We start from the raw sequence: 18305 nt of genomic DNA, 5'->3' as shown, positions 1-18305 counted from the left end.
CAAGCAGAGTTCAATCGGACCTAGCAAATGTGGAACTGAGCGATAACCCTCAGCTCACATTCAGTCGGGACGTGCATGCATGAGCTGATCTGGGCGTGGTCTCTTCCTGTTCTCTCAATCAAAAGCTTTTTAACGTAAAAGCCACCGATGGCTTTGAGGAAGTGGCGCAATTCCAAATGATGGATTTTAATGTTGTTTCTTTCACATGAATACAATAGATTCTGCCATTCGCAATTCGTTAATGTCATTCATTTCGAGAGAGAGGATGGATTGTGTGCTTCTAAAAATACAAATGCCAAAAAAAGAAATCAGGGGCGATATGTTAGCCATTGACTTAAATAACAAACATGGTATTTTCTACTGTAATTTAATAATACAACTGCAATGACTAAATCTCTAAATATACTCAAAGGTTATCTTTAAGATAATACTGAAAGACCCCATGAAATGGCTTGACAAGCAATGTTTTCTTTTTCATTCTAAAGATATGATTAAAAAGAAATATGTGGAGTATGGCATAATTTTTTTATATGTTTTCCTCTAAAAGAAAAATTTTTTTTTCTCGCAATTGCAATTTTGCATCTCACAATTCTGAATTGTGAGATATAAACTTGCAATTTTGAGATCTTATCAGCCTTTTTTCACCTTTCAGATTAAAATTGCAAGTTTATATCTCACAATTCTGAAAAAAAAGTCAAAATTGCGAAAAAAAAGTCAGAATTGCGGGAAAAATAAGTCGTAATTGCAAGATACAAACTTGCATTTGTGAAAAATGTCAGAATTGCACGTTCTTATCTTTGTTTCTCGCAATTGCGAGTTCATATTCCACTATTCTGATTTAAAAAAATTCCTCATTTTTAGTTGTGAGATGTTACAATTGTAAACTTGCAAGTGCAAGAAAAAAAGTCAGAATTACCTCACAATTACCTTTTATTCAGTGGCGAATATGGGCTTTCATAATAAACTACCATTCAAAGGTTTAGGGTAAGTACAATGTTTTTGAAAGAAGTCTCTTACGTTTATACGTGATAAATTACTGTATTATTTATCAAAAATACAGTAAAAGCAGCAATACTGAGAACATTCTAACCATTTAAATGTTCCATATTAATATATTTTAAATGTAATTTATTCCCGTCACGGTAACGCTGACTTTTCAGCAGCCAATACCCCAGTCTTCAGCGTCACATGAAACTTCAGAAAAAAAGCCACAAAACAATTTCATGGGCTCTTTAATATGCTCAATGTTATATGTGACCCTGGGCCACAAAACCAGTCATAAGGGTACAACTATATATAGTTTGAAAGCTAAATAAATAAGCTTTCCATTGATGTATGGTTTATTAGGATAGGATAATATTTGGCAACTATTTGAATATCTGGAATCTAAGGGTGCAAAAAAAAAATCAAAATAGTGAGAAAATTGCTTTTAAAGTTGTCCAAATGAAGTTCTTAGTAATGTACATTAATAATCAAAAATTAAGTTTTGATATGTTTGCTGTAGGAAAATTAAAAAAATACCTGATGATCTTTACTTAATATCCTAATGATTTTTAGCATAAAAGAAAAATCGATCATTTTGACCCATACAATGTATTTTTAGTCGCAGCTACCAATATACCTGTGCTACTTAAGACTGTTTTTTTGTTGTCCAAGGTCGCATATGCAAAATGTAATCAAAATCAGCTAAATAGTCTAAGTCCTGTGTACATATATTTGTTGGAGAAATTAGTACAAGAAAAGTTATTCCTAAAAAACTGGCCCCTTGATGAATTACTTTATTAGCAACAGAATGATAGAATCTAAATCTGTGCGGTGATGAGCGTGCTCTAATGAGAGAAAATGTGAAGAAAAATGTGCATCGTGTTACACCAATGATTAGGGTGTGTGTCTAGATAACAACAATGATCTCACACCTTTTTTGTGAAGACATATGGCTAAAAATACAGTGCTTAATCCAGTAGAAAACAAATAAATTCTATTCGGATCTGCTTAATTAGAACTTGGATCGAGTTATGTTATCCTTTGGCTGAGTAAAGCATTGCTACAATTATAAAGACGACGTAGACTAAACTAAAAGAGAAGACAAAAAGAAAAAACAGAGGCACAGGAAAAGACACGGGATTGTAGGAATGAAGAACTAACTGAGGAAATGATCTAGATAGAGGGTAGACAACAGACAAACTGAATGGGTTGAGAAAAAATAAACATCAGAATGAATGGCAAAGAAGCCCTATAACTAAGCAACTCAGGATGAGAAAGAAACGTGAAAAAGAGTTATATGAACCACGGAATTGTAGGGAAGAAACAAGACGTCCTAATTACAGGGTAAGCCTACAGGATTAAAGAATTTATTAGCCTTATTCATTTGCATTTTTACATTTCATAATTGCATGTTAATTAAAATACTGTACTTCTACATTCAACAGAGTTGTTTAGAATCGGCTTATGCACAAACCGTTGTGCTGCATTCAAAAAAAGCTACGAGTTTTTATTAATATTATTTTATTTTTTAATGGTTATATATGATATTTCATTGAAAATGGATGTCTTTTACATGCAGGAACACAGTGAGACACTCCACTGTGCTTTCCAACGTCATGCAAGAAAGGTAAGAGGAAGGAAAAAAACCTGCAGTAACATTTTCCGCTTGCCTATCCATTAGCATTCCGTATTTTTCTCTTAGCATTTGCAAGTTGACAATACTGGAGAAATTTTCAGTGTGTTCATAAGGGTTGCTGAGCACACTGACAAGCAAGCCACTTCAGTGGCGTGCCAACAGGCTAGCATTACTGTTCTAGTGCAGATACACGGCTTTAGCAAGAAGCCAAAAAAGGTACCAAATAATTAATTCATTCTCTGTAAAGAATGGAGAATAATCAAAAAAGGAAGAAATGAACTTGTCTTTCCATCAGCATCTGAATGGATAACATGACATCAAAATGCTCACCTACTCAAGCAGTATAAAGGCAAACACACAGGTGCAAATAATGAGCTATATCTTTGCTAAGTTCTACATTGGGTTTAGGGACTACTTCGAAGAGGCCCATTTCCACCGGACGAAAGATAATTAGGAGTATTTCTCGGTGAGGAGGGACGGCAGTGCCTGCTCCTTCACATTGGCATTCAGAATACTCCACTTACATATTTGCCAACTCTTGTGAAGCTCAAGTTCAAAAATAAAGAAATTAGTTGAAAGGCAAATGAACCCTCAAGAGTAAAGTCCAAGTAGTCAAAAACAAACAGTGCTTCACTGTTGCAAGTTACTGTACTGCCAATTAAGTGGCAAATTAAACTCTAAAACAGCAATCATTTTTTCAGGTAAATGTTTTACAATTAAATGCCACCCAATAGTTTGCTCGGTCAATAACCAATAGGACAAAACAAACCCTCTTCTACTTTACTCTGAGGGGTCTTGTGATGCCAATGATGTTTATGTAGAGAAGGCAATTATGCAAATAAATCATAAACCATAGTAACTTAGCTAAATGATAAGTACAAACGCACTAATTTCCATGCAACCTAAACTGGCAAGAATAATGAAAGTTTGTAGTTGTAACCATCATCAAAAAAGTCCAACGGAAAAGTAAAATAATCTACTTTGGTCTAAGGCATGAGGAGTGAGATTTGAAAGGAGGAGAAAAAGAACGAGAGAAAAAGGATAAAGAGAGCACGTTGCATTGGTCAGATAATGGTTTTAGGATTATCTGACTGGTGCTAGCTAACAGGTTAGCACTTACCCTTAAGTCCAGCTAGAAGACAGCAGGGTAAGAAGGGACAAACCAGAATAACATAAAGACTAGCAACAAGGCTGAAGGAAAAAGCAGACACGAAAACCCTGACTCCACTACAGCTGCAGGACTAAAAAGGGTACAAGCAAAGCATGAACGAAGAAAAACACAACGTAAAATACAACGACCTGTATTCAACATGATAGTGCAGTTTGAGAACTGGTGGGTGGTCAGATCGAGTAGTGAAAGAAAGAAAGAAAGAAAGAAAGAAAGAAAGAAAGAAAGAAACTATATTTCGGTGTATTACGTTGTGCTCTGCTGCAGCTGATTTTGACAGGATTCTCACAGGTGAACTGAATTGCCAAACACTTATACAATCTAAATCACTGGAACATTTACTAACACTGTACTGGCAAATACACTTACCTTCAGACATATATTTGAATGCTGGTCGAATGTGTATTTGATGCCAGTATCAGCTTCTAATTGATTCTATGAAGGTTCTGCATCCAATAAACAAGTGAGCAAATAAACTGCTTAAAGAATTAATCCAGTAACTATTGAAAGTTAAGCCATAAAAATAATTCAGGCTGCCACAGAATGTCACCGCTTTCAAAAGTATAAAAACATTGGTAACACTTTGCAATAAAGTTCTATATTTTTAAAATAGCTAATCTGAAATAATACAGTTGAAGTCAAATTTTACATACACCTTGCAGAATCTGCAAAATGTTATTTTACCATAATAAGAGGGTGCATACAAAATGCATGTTATTTTTTATTTAGTACTGACCTGAATAAGATATTTCACATAAAAGATGTTTACATATAGTCCACTAGAAAAAACAGTAGTTGAATTTATAAAAAAAATGTTCATGAGTCCCTTGTTTGTCCTGAACAGTTAAACGGCCTGCTGTTCTTTAGAAAAAATCTTTGGTTTTCCAGCATTTTTGTGTATTTGAAACCTTTCCAACAATGACTGTATGATATTGTGATCCATTTTTTCACTCTGAGGACTCATATGTAACTACTACAAGAAGGTTCAAACACTCACTGATGCTTCAGAAGAAAAAACAAGGCATTAAAAGCCTGGGGGTGAAAACTTTTGAAAAGAATGAAGATGTGTACATTTTTCTTATTTTGCCTAAATACCATATTTTTTTCATTTAGTACTGCCCTTCAGAAGCTACAGAAGATACATACATGTTTCCCAGAAGACAAGATAAGTTCAATTTACCTTAATCTTCAAATTCAAAAAGTTTTCACTTTTCAGTTTTCGGCTCTTAATGCATTGTTTTTCATTCTAGAGCATCAGTGAGTGTTTAAACTGCTGTTGAGTCCCTCAGTTGTCCTCAGTGTGAAAAGATGGATCTCAAAATCATACAGTCATTGTTGGAAAGGGTTCAAATACACAAAAATGCTGAAAAACATTTTGTAGATTCTGCAAGGTGTATATAAACTTTTGACTTAGCTTTATCTGTAGGTTAATGTTCATTTCTACATATACAAATACATTTTCACACTTTAAATGAATTAACAGTAGTAATGTATTATGGATGAACATTAATTATTTATTAACAATAACCATGAAAACTAATGTTTCCAAAGTGAACCCTATTGTAAAATGTTACCAAAACAAAAATACTCAGGGATTCCATTGCCCTTTAAATATTAACATTAACATTTTATTTTATTATGATACATGCACTTTGTAAGCAATCAGAGTAAAAGCTGTTATCAGAACCTTCATAGTATTCAAGAATCTGCAAAAACCTTCTGCAGCAAAGGGATGTTTGCTCGTGGATGTGTGTATTTCATGTTTTATATTCCACTACTCTGTGCCATTCAAGACCACCTGGGGTGTGTTAAGGTGGAGGGTGAAACATTTACACAGTGTAATAATGTTTCAGAAGGGAGAGGGTCTGTCTTATAGAGAGAAAATTGAATGGCATCTGAACTTGTGAGGGAATCATCTGACCACAAGAAACATTCACAAACAGGACAAATAAATCAATGGAAAAACAACACAGAACCTCTACCTTTAGATTTTGTATACGTGAGCTATATTTAATTGAACGTCTTATGTAGCAGTTCCTTAAGAGACATTTTGTGATATAAGACATTGCTATGGACAGATGCTGAAGTAGATGCACACCAAAAGACAACGTTCTGAATAGCAGGATCTATTATTATTTAGATGCTTCAAAGTGACTTGATATAAGTGTAAAGTACTATTATTTAACAGGTTGGTAAGAACGTGTGGCAGAATCATAATTCAACGAAAGGCGCTATTAAGCCTTAAACAACCAGTTCACCCAAAAATGAAAATTCTGTCATTATTTACTGATTCTCATGTCATTCCAAACCCTTAGAACTTTCTTTCTTCTGCGGGAAACAAAAGGACAAAATTTGGAAACTGTATTGCATGCAAATGAACAATGAACAAGGATCAAGCTTCCAAGTCTTTTCAAGACTTGTGTAAGAAATAGACCAAAATGTATGTGTTCCGCAGAAGAAAAAAAGTCACATGATTTTGAAACAACGCAAGGGTGAGTAAAAGATGTCATAATGTTCATTTTTGGGTTAACTATACCTTTATAGAAAAGTGTTGGTATTGCTTAACCAATTTAAATGATTTAAGCTAGCTATCAGCTGAAAAGTCTTACACGCGGATGCTAAAGCTAATCAGGAGAAGGGCAGTATTGAAGACATGGACATTTAAGTAAACACATTTTTACACTCAATCTTACCTTTTGCTTCTACTTGTGCAGTATGCTGAGAGTGTAAGTTGACATTACTTCGACATTATGAGTTACTAACTCAACCTGACAACAACCTGAATTCATTTATTCATTATTATTCTGTACTTTGCGACCGAAATGATGTGTCGTCACAGGAGCAGTGTCGCTGTATGTGAATGGTTGTGGGGGCTAGGACCTAAATAACAGGGCCATTGCTGTTCTAAAGATATGGAGCTTAACAAATCTTCCTATGTATTTAATTTACTCGCCATCTCAGCTTCAGTCAATTTTTTGTCCTGACTGACATTGTAATGAAATGCTTTACTGGTATGTTTACTTACAGAACTGAGAAATGGGGGCGTCCATCTGTGCCGCAGCTCCGCCCTTAGAATTCAGTTTCTGGACCTGGGTGGGCGGGACGGGTTTGTGTGATTGGCCAGTAGCTCGATACATGGCCTGCACCCATAGGATGCGGTCCTGCTCATCATCACTGGCAAAGATCACAGTGTCACCCTCCTTCACTGCATTGAAGAAAGCCCGGCCTCCATCCAGACCTGTACACACAGTCAACTTCAAGTAAGCTTGGTGGATATAATTAAAATGCATTCTCACTGCTTTACAAACCAAAAAAAACAAAGATGTAGTTAAGTACATGAAAGGAATAGTTCAACCAAAAAAGAAAATTACTCACCCTCATGTCATTCCAAACCCGGTAGACTTTCGTTCGTCTTCAGAAGACAAATTAAGATATTTTGGATGATACCCAAGAGTTTTCTCACCCTGCATAGTCAGCAATGCAACTGACACGTTCAAGCCCCAGAAAGGTAGTAAGGACATCATTTAAATAGTCCATGTGACATATTGTGTATGTGCATCAAAGAACAAAAAGTATTTGCGTAGCTTCATAAAATTAAGGTTGAACCACTGTGATCACATGGACTATTTTAATGATGTCCTTACTACGTTTGTGGGCCTTGAACGTGGTTGTCTACGCAGGGAAAAAAAGCTCTTGGATTTAACAAAAATATCTTAATTTGTGTTCTGAAGATAAACAAAGGTCTTATGGGTTTGGACATGAGGGTGAGTAATTATTGACAGAATTTTTATTTTTGGGTGAACTATCCCTTTAACTATGGACATATTCTACTAACATCTAACAACCAGAAAGTGAGAAAAGTTTTATGAAACTCTAGTATGTTGTCAATGTGGGAGTATTACCTGGCTGTGGGTCAGTGTAGTCCACAGTATAGCCATCTAACTGCAGCAGCTCCTGTGGTTCTGACTTCTTCTCTCGATAGCTGCACATGGCAAAGGTATACTGACTTACCTATAAGAGAAAGTGAAACAAGTAGTGTTAAAATGCTTATTATGCCACATGCAGCCCATTTCGTTCTCTGGGTTAAATCTGTGTCATATGCACTACTTAAAACTGTACATGGTTCATTAAGACACTAATGAACAGAAGGAACTTCAAATTGAAGCCAAACCTAACTTTGTTACATTCATATTTGTCCCTCCCTCAATTTAAATATATTAAAATATATACCTGGACCAAGACAAAGAAGCGCTTCTTCCAGCGTTTCCAAACATTTTTGCCAACAGCCCATAAATACCTAAAGGAATAACCATAGGTTTCATTACTGTTTTACTACAGTCATACATAGTATCATACACTGTTAGTAGACAGTAATGTGCATCATTTCTTTTTATTAAATCATGATACAGTTTTGGAATGCAATCTTCAGTACTCCTGTCCCCGTAAAATTCCTTACCCACAAGCCTTCATGTTCTGAGGTTTGTCCATGCGTACGGCAAGTTTGATCTTCAGATCTTGATCAGGGCAGGCTTTGGTCACAGTCATCTTGTGAAGCTCTGCCTGCTTTGGGCTGTTTGGAGTTGGGTGAAGAACCACCTAATCATTCAACATGAGAGAATCATGATTATTAGACCAAAGTGAGCAATCACTGAGTGAGAAACAAAGCTATCACCATTAAAAAGAACAGCATGTCCGAAATTAAACTATTTACTCACTCAGTTGTTGTTTTAAATACGTATGACCTTCTTTCAGGACATGATGACAGAATTTTCATTTTTGGGTGAACTATCCCTTTAACATGTAATCCTATAGCCTGTGTCTGCCCTAGAAACTCTAAGACATTTTCACACATGAAGCATTCAGTAAACGGATAAACAGGTTGTGTGGGTGTGGGAAAAATATCCCTGAGTCTGAGTGTGAGCTGATAATGACATATTACTTTGCCAGTCAGCGTTTTCAGAGAAATTCTCAACAGTCAATTAATTTTGGCTCATGTGGCTGTGTACTGAGAGTTAGACTGTATAGCTCTTCTCTTGGTACTTTATCAGAGAAGAGCCAGTTTCTCACGTACTGTCTCCTGTGCTTTTTTATTCTCTTTTCTCTCTCTGATAGGTTGGCGTAATCTTAGCTAGAGTTCAAGGCTTAGAGATGCCTGTATTCTTTAGTCTTGATGGAGACACAGACAAGTTTTTTAAACCCTGTGCCAATCCGACATCTGAGTCCTTGAATGTAGAATGTTTTTTAAATTCCAATTCTGAATTTTAATTATTTTGAAGTTGGATTATAAATGCACATTTAAAATGAAATTACATTGCTTTGGGTTTTAATAAAATATTTTTTCCTATAAATTCCCCATGATATCATATACACAACGTTGGGCATATTATGAGAAACCTTATATGATATTAGTTAGAGCTGGGTTTAGACACAAATTTCATAATTCGATTCAATTTCTACTCACAAGCTTTCAATTTGATTTAATATCGATTATTTTGGATATATATCAGATATAGCACATGGCAAATTTTCTCAAGGAAAAAAAAACCTTTCAACTAATGCTATAAAATACACACGAGAGTCAGCTGGTACTATGTTATAATATTGGGAGTTAAAATTAACTGATTTGTATGCAACACTTAAATTACACTCAGCTACTAATTTTACAATTACATAATTCTATTTGTAGTCCAATTCATTTTTTTGAAATATAAACACTTAAATGGTGGCTGTCACAAAAACTTAACAGATTTATTCAAACTAAATTAAATATTGATGAAATGCACGCCACATGTTTAATTCATTAACTGAAAACAGGCTAGACTAATCCATTCTTGGGATTTAAGAATCAATATAATTTCATAAAGATGAGAATTGATTAAAATTGAGAAATCAATATTTTTTTACCCAGCCCTAATATAAATATAAAATAATTTATAGGTAAATTCTTAAGGACATTCTGCAGTATTATATATTCACACACAACTGTTCAAAGGTTTTTGGTCAGTAAGATTTTTTACATGTTTTTGACATAAATCTATAATGATCACCAGACCTGCATATATTTGGTCAGTATCTGTTACTGCAGTCTTCAGTGTCACATGGTTCATCAGAAATCATTCTAATGGCAGTTTCTACTATTCTGCTGAAACATTCTTATAATAGAAATTATTCAAAATAGTTACGCTACTTAATACTTTCTTGGAAACCATGATTCGTTTATGAATAAATTGTTTAAAAGAACGTCATTTATATGAAAAAATATATATTTTGCAACATTATAAATGCATTTACTGTCACACTTGATCAATATAATGCACACTTGCTGAATATCAGTATTATTAAAAAAAAATTTTGAGCTGTATTGTACTCTTTTTGTTACTAATTTTAACATTGTATTTATATAGTAAAATTGTCAGAAAAAATGTGGACATTTGTGATTCTGTATGGCAAAATGATCTGATTTGATGCCTTTATTACAACATAATTAATAAAAAGGCATAATTAGCCAAAAATAATTATGTATTACAGCAAATCAACATCCAGAGTGGTGTGGGTCAATTCAATTCAAATTCCAACTCATTAAAAGGAAGCCTGTTTTGTTCTTTGGGAAAATATCCTCTAAAAGAAAAACAAATATTCACTCTAGAAACAGATCAGGGATTTGACTTAAAAGCCTTCTTGTTTCTTGTGTCTTTACAGGGATTTACAGGCGACTGGAGAGTCTTTTTTAGCCACAGGCATCAAACAGCAGGAGAATGAGGCAAAAGGAGAATTATAAAGTAAGATGTCATTCCTACAACACCATAACCTCAAATAATCCTCAAACTCCAAAAAACCAAACAGAACGGCAGATGTCCAAAGCCACAAGAAAAAAAGAAGGATGGAGAGTTACCCGGCCCAGCTCCTTGTCCTCCAGTGCCAACACCCCTGTGCTCTCTGTGAAGAGCTTCACTTTGACCGCCGGCAGAGGGTGTGTGGTGGTGAAGTCTCCTTGGGTTCCCCAGCTGAGAACACACATAAACACAAACACCAATGATGTCCTTGATTTCAGGCTTCTATTTACTTAGACATAAACAGTACAACCACTATGGTGTTACTTCAAGGGGCTCTTGCGCCTGTCGAGCAACTCCCTTTAAGATGTATGGGGATGCTAACATATGGCTTTCTCCAGGTATCATAGATCTCCTTGACACTCGGCCGCTCTTTATTACTTTATCACTGCGTAACCATTGCACACAGGGACATCTCGCAACCCTTGTTTTCATTGTATTACTTTGATCAGCGAGAAAAACAATCTCGGCAGTTCTATTCGGCTACAGGGCAGGGCTGATGAAATTGTTGGCTAACAAATCATTTGATAAGGTCGTAAAAATCTAATACTGAATGTCAAGTGCATAAGAGACAAACCAGTGGGTAAAAGTGTATCGTCTGACGTTTGGTACATAAACACTTTCAGCCGAGGATATTCTCTGGTGATTACTGGTACGAGATTCTCTGACACAACAGACAAGTCTGACATTTGGAAAATAAATAAATAAACAAATAACCTAAAGAAGATTTCGAAAGTGCACATTCGCAGTCCACCATTATTTACGCTTTCTATACCCATTCATTATCACAGTCCAGTGGCGTGTCGCAGACCTGAGGAAAGTGCATTTGCTTTTTTTTTTAAGTCTAAAATGCCCTAGTGATGGAGTTGTTTGTTGGATTTTCACTTTACAAGAATGATGGATTGGAGTCATGTGGATTACTTGTGGATTATTGTGATGTTTTTATCAGCTGTTGGACTCTCATTCTAATGGCACCCATTCACTCCATAGGATCCATTGGTGAACAAGTGATGCAATGTTAAATTTCTCTAAATCTGTTCTTGAATAAACAAACTCATCTACATCTTTGATAGCCGTTTTGGGGAGATCTGTTTTTTTAAGTAACATTAGCAAAAATTTTAGAGTGTGACCCTGAACCACAAAACCAGTCATAGCTAGCACATATTTGTAGCAATAGCCAACAATACATTGTATGGGTCAAAATGATCAATTTTTTTATGCCAAAAAAGAGTTTGCTTTCTTTTCTTTTAGCAGCTTAAAGGAATAGTTCACCCAAAAATATAAATTCTGTCATTAATTACTCAACCTCATGTTGTTCCAAACCCATAAGACCTTTGTTCATCTTCAGAACACAAATTAAGATATTTTGATGAAATCTCAGAGCTTTATGACCCTGCACAGACAGCAATGCAACTACCACATTCAAGGGCCAGAAAGGTAGTAAGTTTGTTAAAATAGTCCATGTTACATCTGTGGTTTAACTGTAATATTATGAAGCTACAAGAATACTTTTTGTGCACAAAGAAAACAAAAATAATAATAAGGTTAAACCACTGATATCACATGGACTATTTCAACCATGTCCTTACTACCTTTCTGGGCCTCGAAAGTAGTAGTCACATTGCTGTTTGTACAAGGTCAAAAAGCTCTCAGGTTTTGTGTAAAATATCTTAATTTGTGTCCCAAAGACGAACAAAGGTCTTACAGGTTTGGAACGACATAAGGGTGAGTAATTAATAACCGAATTTTTACCTACAGGGTTTCCAGGTTTTCACAATAAAACTAGCAGAAGAATCCTAAACGCATCCCAAATCACGTTCCTGGTGGGCCTTTTTTTTGTGGGGTTCCCCCAGTAGAATTAGCATTCCAGGGGCTAAATATTACATTATTGGGGTCACTTCAACCCACAGACATGAAAAAACACCCCCCCAACAACAGTGTTAAAGTAGCCCAATTCCACGGAAAACTGCAGACTTGGCAACACTGGTGAACTATCCCTTTAATACTATTTTCTCAAATGTTCCCAATTTACAGTGTTTAAATTCATGCTACGCTTTAGTATGACACCAAGGCTAACCAGACAGTTCCTCCGTCTAAAACTTTTTTAAGTTTTATATACTAATTACTATTTTTCATCCTAATTTTTCTGTGTAGGCACTGTCTCCTTTAATTCCTTAGAAAAGAAAATGCCCCTGTTACAGTCTCTCTAAGCCTCCCTCCTCTTTATGGGCACTAATCCATATGTATGCAGTGTAAAGCCTTCATAAAGGGAAAAATATAATAACTGTGCAGCTTCGCTGTCTTGAACTTGTGTATAGAAGATCACACCGTAGCAGGGCCGTAGAGTGAGAGAAGACTATAACTCACAGACATGTTTTAAACGATCAGTATTGATATTGTAAATAATAAATGCACAAAATCTCAGTACAATATGATGCAACTGTATAGAAACGTTCACCTTAGAAAACACAGATACACTCTCTCCTGTACTCACACACACAGGGTGAGGGGTAGAGTTGGCCTAGTAAAACCGAAACACGTGACATGATCTGCTGCCGTGGAAACAGGCTGCATGTTTCAGAGGCAGCAGTCAAATGAGACAGAAAGAAAAAGGGGGAGAGCGAAAAAGAGATGGAAGGGAAAAGAGGGCAAAAAGGGAAAGCTAGCGCAAGAGGGAAAAAATCTGCTATGTGTGGTGGGAAGTGTGATTTATCACATGGAGAAGTGACAAATGCAGATTGAGCGACGGGTGAACACAATCGTCAATCTGTTTGATGAACACCAGGGGGCGATAAACATATCATAACAGACAGGCGGTTCAGGATGGATCAACACCATTAGCAAAAACTCTTTTATTTGCAACAAACGTGTGATTAATATGTGGTGATTTGCATGTGAAAATATGAGCTTGAGAAAAATTTGCTGGCCAAATGTTTGCCGCTATATTTTTCTAAGGGCCTACAAGGGATATTAAATATTTTATAACACAAAGGGAGAAATTCACAAAGAATGAATTGCACCCGCCGATAATTTTCACACACTGTCTACACTAAAAAAACTATGGAAACTACTGTATGTAATGACGCAAATGCATTCAAAAAATCCATGCTGATGCGATTTTACTTTCTGCAGACAGTAAGAGTGCAATTGTGAATGAAGTACAGTGCTGAAAATAATTACAAAAACTACAAAGAGCACTATTCTGAATTTAGAACCTGGTTGACCAGACTAATAAATCACAAATAGCAATAAGTCTTATGTTAATGAACGAAAGATGTTTCGTTTCTGGATACGGATGGGTTAGCATTCGAACGGTGCTAACGGCGAGTGTCAGCGAGGTTGCTGACATTGCACAAGGCCATGCATGGCTGAACTGTGTGTGTATATGTGAAGGCGCCTTTGGGACTGCGCAAGATATGTTTATTCTTGAACAGCTGACTGACTAACATTTTCTAAGTACATTTGAATGTCAAATATCCTTTTCTCGTCGATTCTGCCGTCACTTCGCTATCTCGTCCTCCTCTTAATCTCTCTCCTTTAGCATGTCTGTTTGATGTGACACATTCTTGTGTGTCCATTAGCGCTGTTATGCTTTGCCAAAATGAACCAATTCTCTCTGTTTCCAACCGGCGGTGACAGCATGAATACATGAATATAGACTGAGTTCTATGACTCATAATCATAAGGCTTTTATAAGAGCTAAGTGCTTTACAGTTGAAAGAAGAAAAGAGAGCAGGAAGCAAAATTTAAGTCACAAAAAGAGGAAAAGAATGGAGCAGAATCATGGACAGAGAATAAAGAGGAGCAGGGGAGCTTTGATATGGGAAAGGATGTAGAGCTGTGCGGTATACTGAATATTCACAATAAATGTACAGTTTTCCTGGTGATGTAAAATGAAACAATACTGTGAATGTGGGATGTCTTGATTGGGATAAATTCTGCAACATCGTCACTGTTATTAAATTGAACTGAATCACTGAACTGACTCGAGGTGAATAGAGACACTACTGACTTCAGTAGAGCTGCTTATCGCGGAATTGAAGTTGTTTTAATGAATAAACTTGTAATTTGGATTTGCATCACTGATTCTGTCATTTTCCAGTTTAATACTGAAATGATGCTTTGAAATGTTATCTATTGTATAAAGAGTTATAAAATAAAGCAATAAGCCCCAAGAAGCCGTGATTTACAGTTAATTTATAACAGCTAAGGGGCGTTGTTAGCTAACTTCAGTAGCAAAAAACATGGTTGGTAAGTTTGATTAACTTCAGTTCAAATGAATCAGTTTCAATGAATCAACTCAAACCTCTGACTCAATGATTCATTTGCACCAGCACTTAAAATAAAGCAATAAGCAATAAGTTGTTATGCACGACGCAAAGCGGAGTGACTAAAACCCCTTAGCTGTTATAAATTCACTGTAAACTACGGCTTCACAGGGCTTATTGCTTTTACAAAACGGTTATTCCATATAAGTAGTAATGTTTCACAAAATAATACAGAGCAAATAAAATATAATGACATAAATAAAAACAGTATTCTTCCACCAAACAATATAGTTCCTCAGAAACAGCTGTGGTTGCAACAAAGTGGTTGGAGTATGTTTGTAATGAGTTATATACAACAGCTTAGACCACGGCTCAACCAATCAGAATCAAGGACCGGAACTATCCGTTTTATAATGGTATTTTTAATGGTATTTTTCAAATAATTAAAATAAATTAAAATAATAAAAAATAATTTCAATAAAGTAAGTGTTAAAGGAAACCCCGGGTATTAAGACTTGTATTGCTAAATATAACGTAAATGATGTCTCTTACTGAAATATGTAGTAAAAAGCCCAGGAAAGATTTACGTTATTCGAAAAATCCACATTGTTTTATACATATTTTGGACTATGGGGGGCACCATTATTTTGATGATGTGAAACTGTTTTCACTCTGTCAATTTCTGTCACTCTGTCTTTTCAATCGAAGGGTAACAAGAGAAGTGATGTAAGTCTTCACTGCTTTCTTAGCGATAAGAAGAGGAGAAAAGAATGGGAAGATACCTGTAGATGAATAAAACTTTCTAAAGACCTGCATCTTTGTTCTCTTCACGTTAGTCCTGATGCCTTTGAAGCGTTTAATAGACCACAGCTATTGAAAGAGCTCACAAACAGCAGAGACAAGAAACGCTAGATGCCATCCTGGCAGGATGTAAACATGTCGACACTTGTCATGACGACGCAGCCACACGGTCAAAAATAATGAGATTTTATTTTATTTTATTTTTATGCTTAATGTAGATTTTTTTTGCTATATTGGTCAGCTCTGGAAGGAAGACATAGAAAGCAGAAAGGTATAAAACAGGGGAAAGCAAATGTCCTTGAATACGATGCCTTATTGTTGGTTTTCCTCATTTTGTGGGGCAAGAAGGTGACCTTGTATATGAAACAGACTTTACTCCCTTCAAAGGCGTACTATATAATGTGTATGTCTGTGTGCACATTCTCACACATACACACATGTGAAGGTTGGTGTGTGTGTGATGATAGAATCTAAATGCTAATTCTCACGTGACGTCATTATTCTTCAGGAGTGCTGGAGGCGCTCTCTCTCTCTCTCTCTTTCTCTTTCCCTTCACCCCCCTTCCGCTGGGATACGCACTCCTAATCAGTTTCTCCACAGCTGATTACTTTTCTGAGGGGACATGGAGGCTGTGTCTCATATTCACTGATTCTTTCTCGCTCTCTCTCGCTCTACCGTGCTCCCTCTCGCTCTTTAGCTCGTTATAAATTGGCATCTGATCCAATGATGGAACGTAGGGCCCAAAAATAGCACTTCGTCATGTGCTCATCCCTTGAGTAACTGCCTCTGGCCAAATAAGAGAGTTCTAGTTGGAGGACACAGCACCTGAAACTGCACTACCATTAGAAAACTGTCCCATATTATGAATGTAATGCATGCTGAGAACGCATTCCATCGGATCCACAGGAAATCTACAGAGCTTATAACTTACATGTAGCTTATAATTATAATATAATGTAATGATTTTATTAATGAATAGTATGAATTTTAAGTAAATAATTGGTAACAAAAAAGCATTTGTATAGAAATTTATACACAGCTCATCTGTTATCAGTAAACTGTATTATATTTTGACATTACATCAGAGGTCTTGCTCTCCAGATGTTGGCATTAGCTACTAAAATATCTATATCTGCATAACTTACACATATTTTAAGGCATTTTAACACATGAATGTAAAACTATAAGTATATACACTACCTTTCAAACATTTGGAATCACTAAGATTTTTTTTTTTTTTTGGAAAGAAAGTGACAGTAAAGACATTCATGTTACAAAATATTTAAATTAAATTAAATAAATGCTGTTCTTCTGAACTTTCTGGCTGCTGAAAATGTAGCTGTCAACACAGAATAAATTATGTTTTAAAATATATTAAAATAGAATTATTTTATACATTTAAATGCAATTTATAATACTTCTTATTTCAATTTTATTTACTCATTCATGATCAAAAAAATGGAGCTTTGGTGAGCATAAGGGCTTCTATGGAAGCCCGTTTCCTCCACTGAATGAAAAAAAAAAGGTAATTGTGACTTTTTATCTTACAATTCAGATTTTTTTCTCACAATTGTGATTGCAAGTTTCTATCTCAAGTCTGTTTTTTTTCTCGAAATTGTGTAATACAAGCTCGCAATTCTGACTTTTTTCTTAGAAATGTATGATATAAACTTGGAATTGCGAGTTATAAAGTTAGAATTGTGAGATATAAAGTTTTTTTTTTCTCAGTATTGCATGATATTTAGATTATTCATAATTAACTATAAACTTATAAACTTTATTTTTTTAGATATAGAGTCATTTATGCAAGTTATAAAGTCAGCATTACGTGATATTAACTTGCGATTGTGAGAAAAAAATAGAATTGCGAGATCTAAACTATTCATAATTCTCAGAAATAATTTATTTAAAACTTTATATCTCCTAATTGTGACTTTTTTTCTGAATTGCGCGTTCATATCTTCATAACATGCAAATTTGAGTTAATATCTTAAAATTCTAAAGAAAAAAGTCAGAATTGCGAGATATAAACTTGCATTTGAAAAAGTCAGAATTGTGAAATTTCTTTATTTCTTGCAATTGTGAGTTTATATCTCAAAAATCTGAGAAAAAAATAAAAATTGTACGATGTAAACTCACAATTGCAAGAAAAAAGTCAGAATCGTGAGATAAAAACTTGCAATTACCTTTTTTAAAATGTTTTATTCAGTGGCGGAAATGGGCTTCTGTAGACTTCTTTCAAAACCATTACATAATCTTACCAACCCCAAACCTTTGAATGGTAGTGTAGATGTTAATTCAGAATTGTTTGAGTCCAAATGAATCCAAAATTCCAAATGAGCCATTAAAAATAATTTAGAGTAAAAAAGTAAGAAGAAACAAAACAAAGTGGCCTACGTGGGTTTGGAGGCCTCAGCCTGGTCCGTCTGTAACTTCTCTCCACCTTCCACCTCCATTGTGCAGTACACAATGCGATTAGGAGCCAGTGACTTCAACCCCTGAACTTCCATAATCACCACCTACACAAAAGGAACATTTGGTTGTATTTTATATGCAGGTACAGTATGTTTTGAAATTCTCACATAAGCAATTAAACATTCCCTTGGATGCTGTTTTAA

The 18305-nt window shown here is 35.4% G+C and overlaps 1 protein-coding gene across 7 annotated transcripts in view; it reads right to left on the bottom strand.

Annotated features, from left to right (window-relative positions):
• The window catches only part of cadpsb (Ca2+-dependent activator protein for secretion b), a 95955-nt gene that overhangs the window by 28594 nt on the left and 49056 nt on the right, over positions 1 to 18305 (bottom strand). For all 7 annotated transcript variants that reach the window (XM_051113248.1, XM_051113249.1, XM_051113250.1 and 4 more), the window contains exons 6-11: positions 18085 to 18206; positions 10681 to 10792; positions 8245 to 8384; positions 8019 to 8085; positions 7691 to 7799; positions 6814 to 7026 (exon numbers count right to left, since the gene is read on the bottom strand). In XM_051113248.1, coding sequence (XP_050969205.1) covers positions 6814 to 7026; positions 7691 to 7799; positions 8019 to 8085; positions 8245 to 8384; positions 10681 to 10792; positions 18085 to 18206 — 763 coding nt within the window. The remainder of the gene's footprint in view (positions 1 to 6813; positions 7027 to 7690; positions 7800 to 8018; positions 8086 to 8244; positions 8385 to 10680; positions 10793 to 18084; positions 18207 to 18305) is intronic.

Source organism: Labeo rohita, chromosome 6 (genome assembly GCF_022985175.1).
Source record: "Labeo rohita strain BAU-BD-2019 chromosome 6, IGBB_LRoh.1.0, whole genome shotgun sequence".
In the NCBI taxonomy this organism is placed as follows: Eukaryota; Metazoa; Chordata; class Actinopteri; order Cypriniformes; family Cyprinidae; genus Labeo; species Labeo rohita.
Note: the sequence above shows the minus strand (reverse complement) of the source record. Positions and strands in the feature narration are given on the sequence as shown.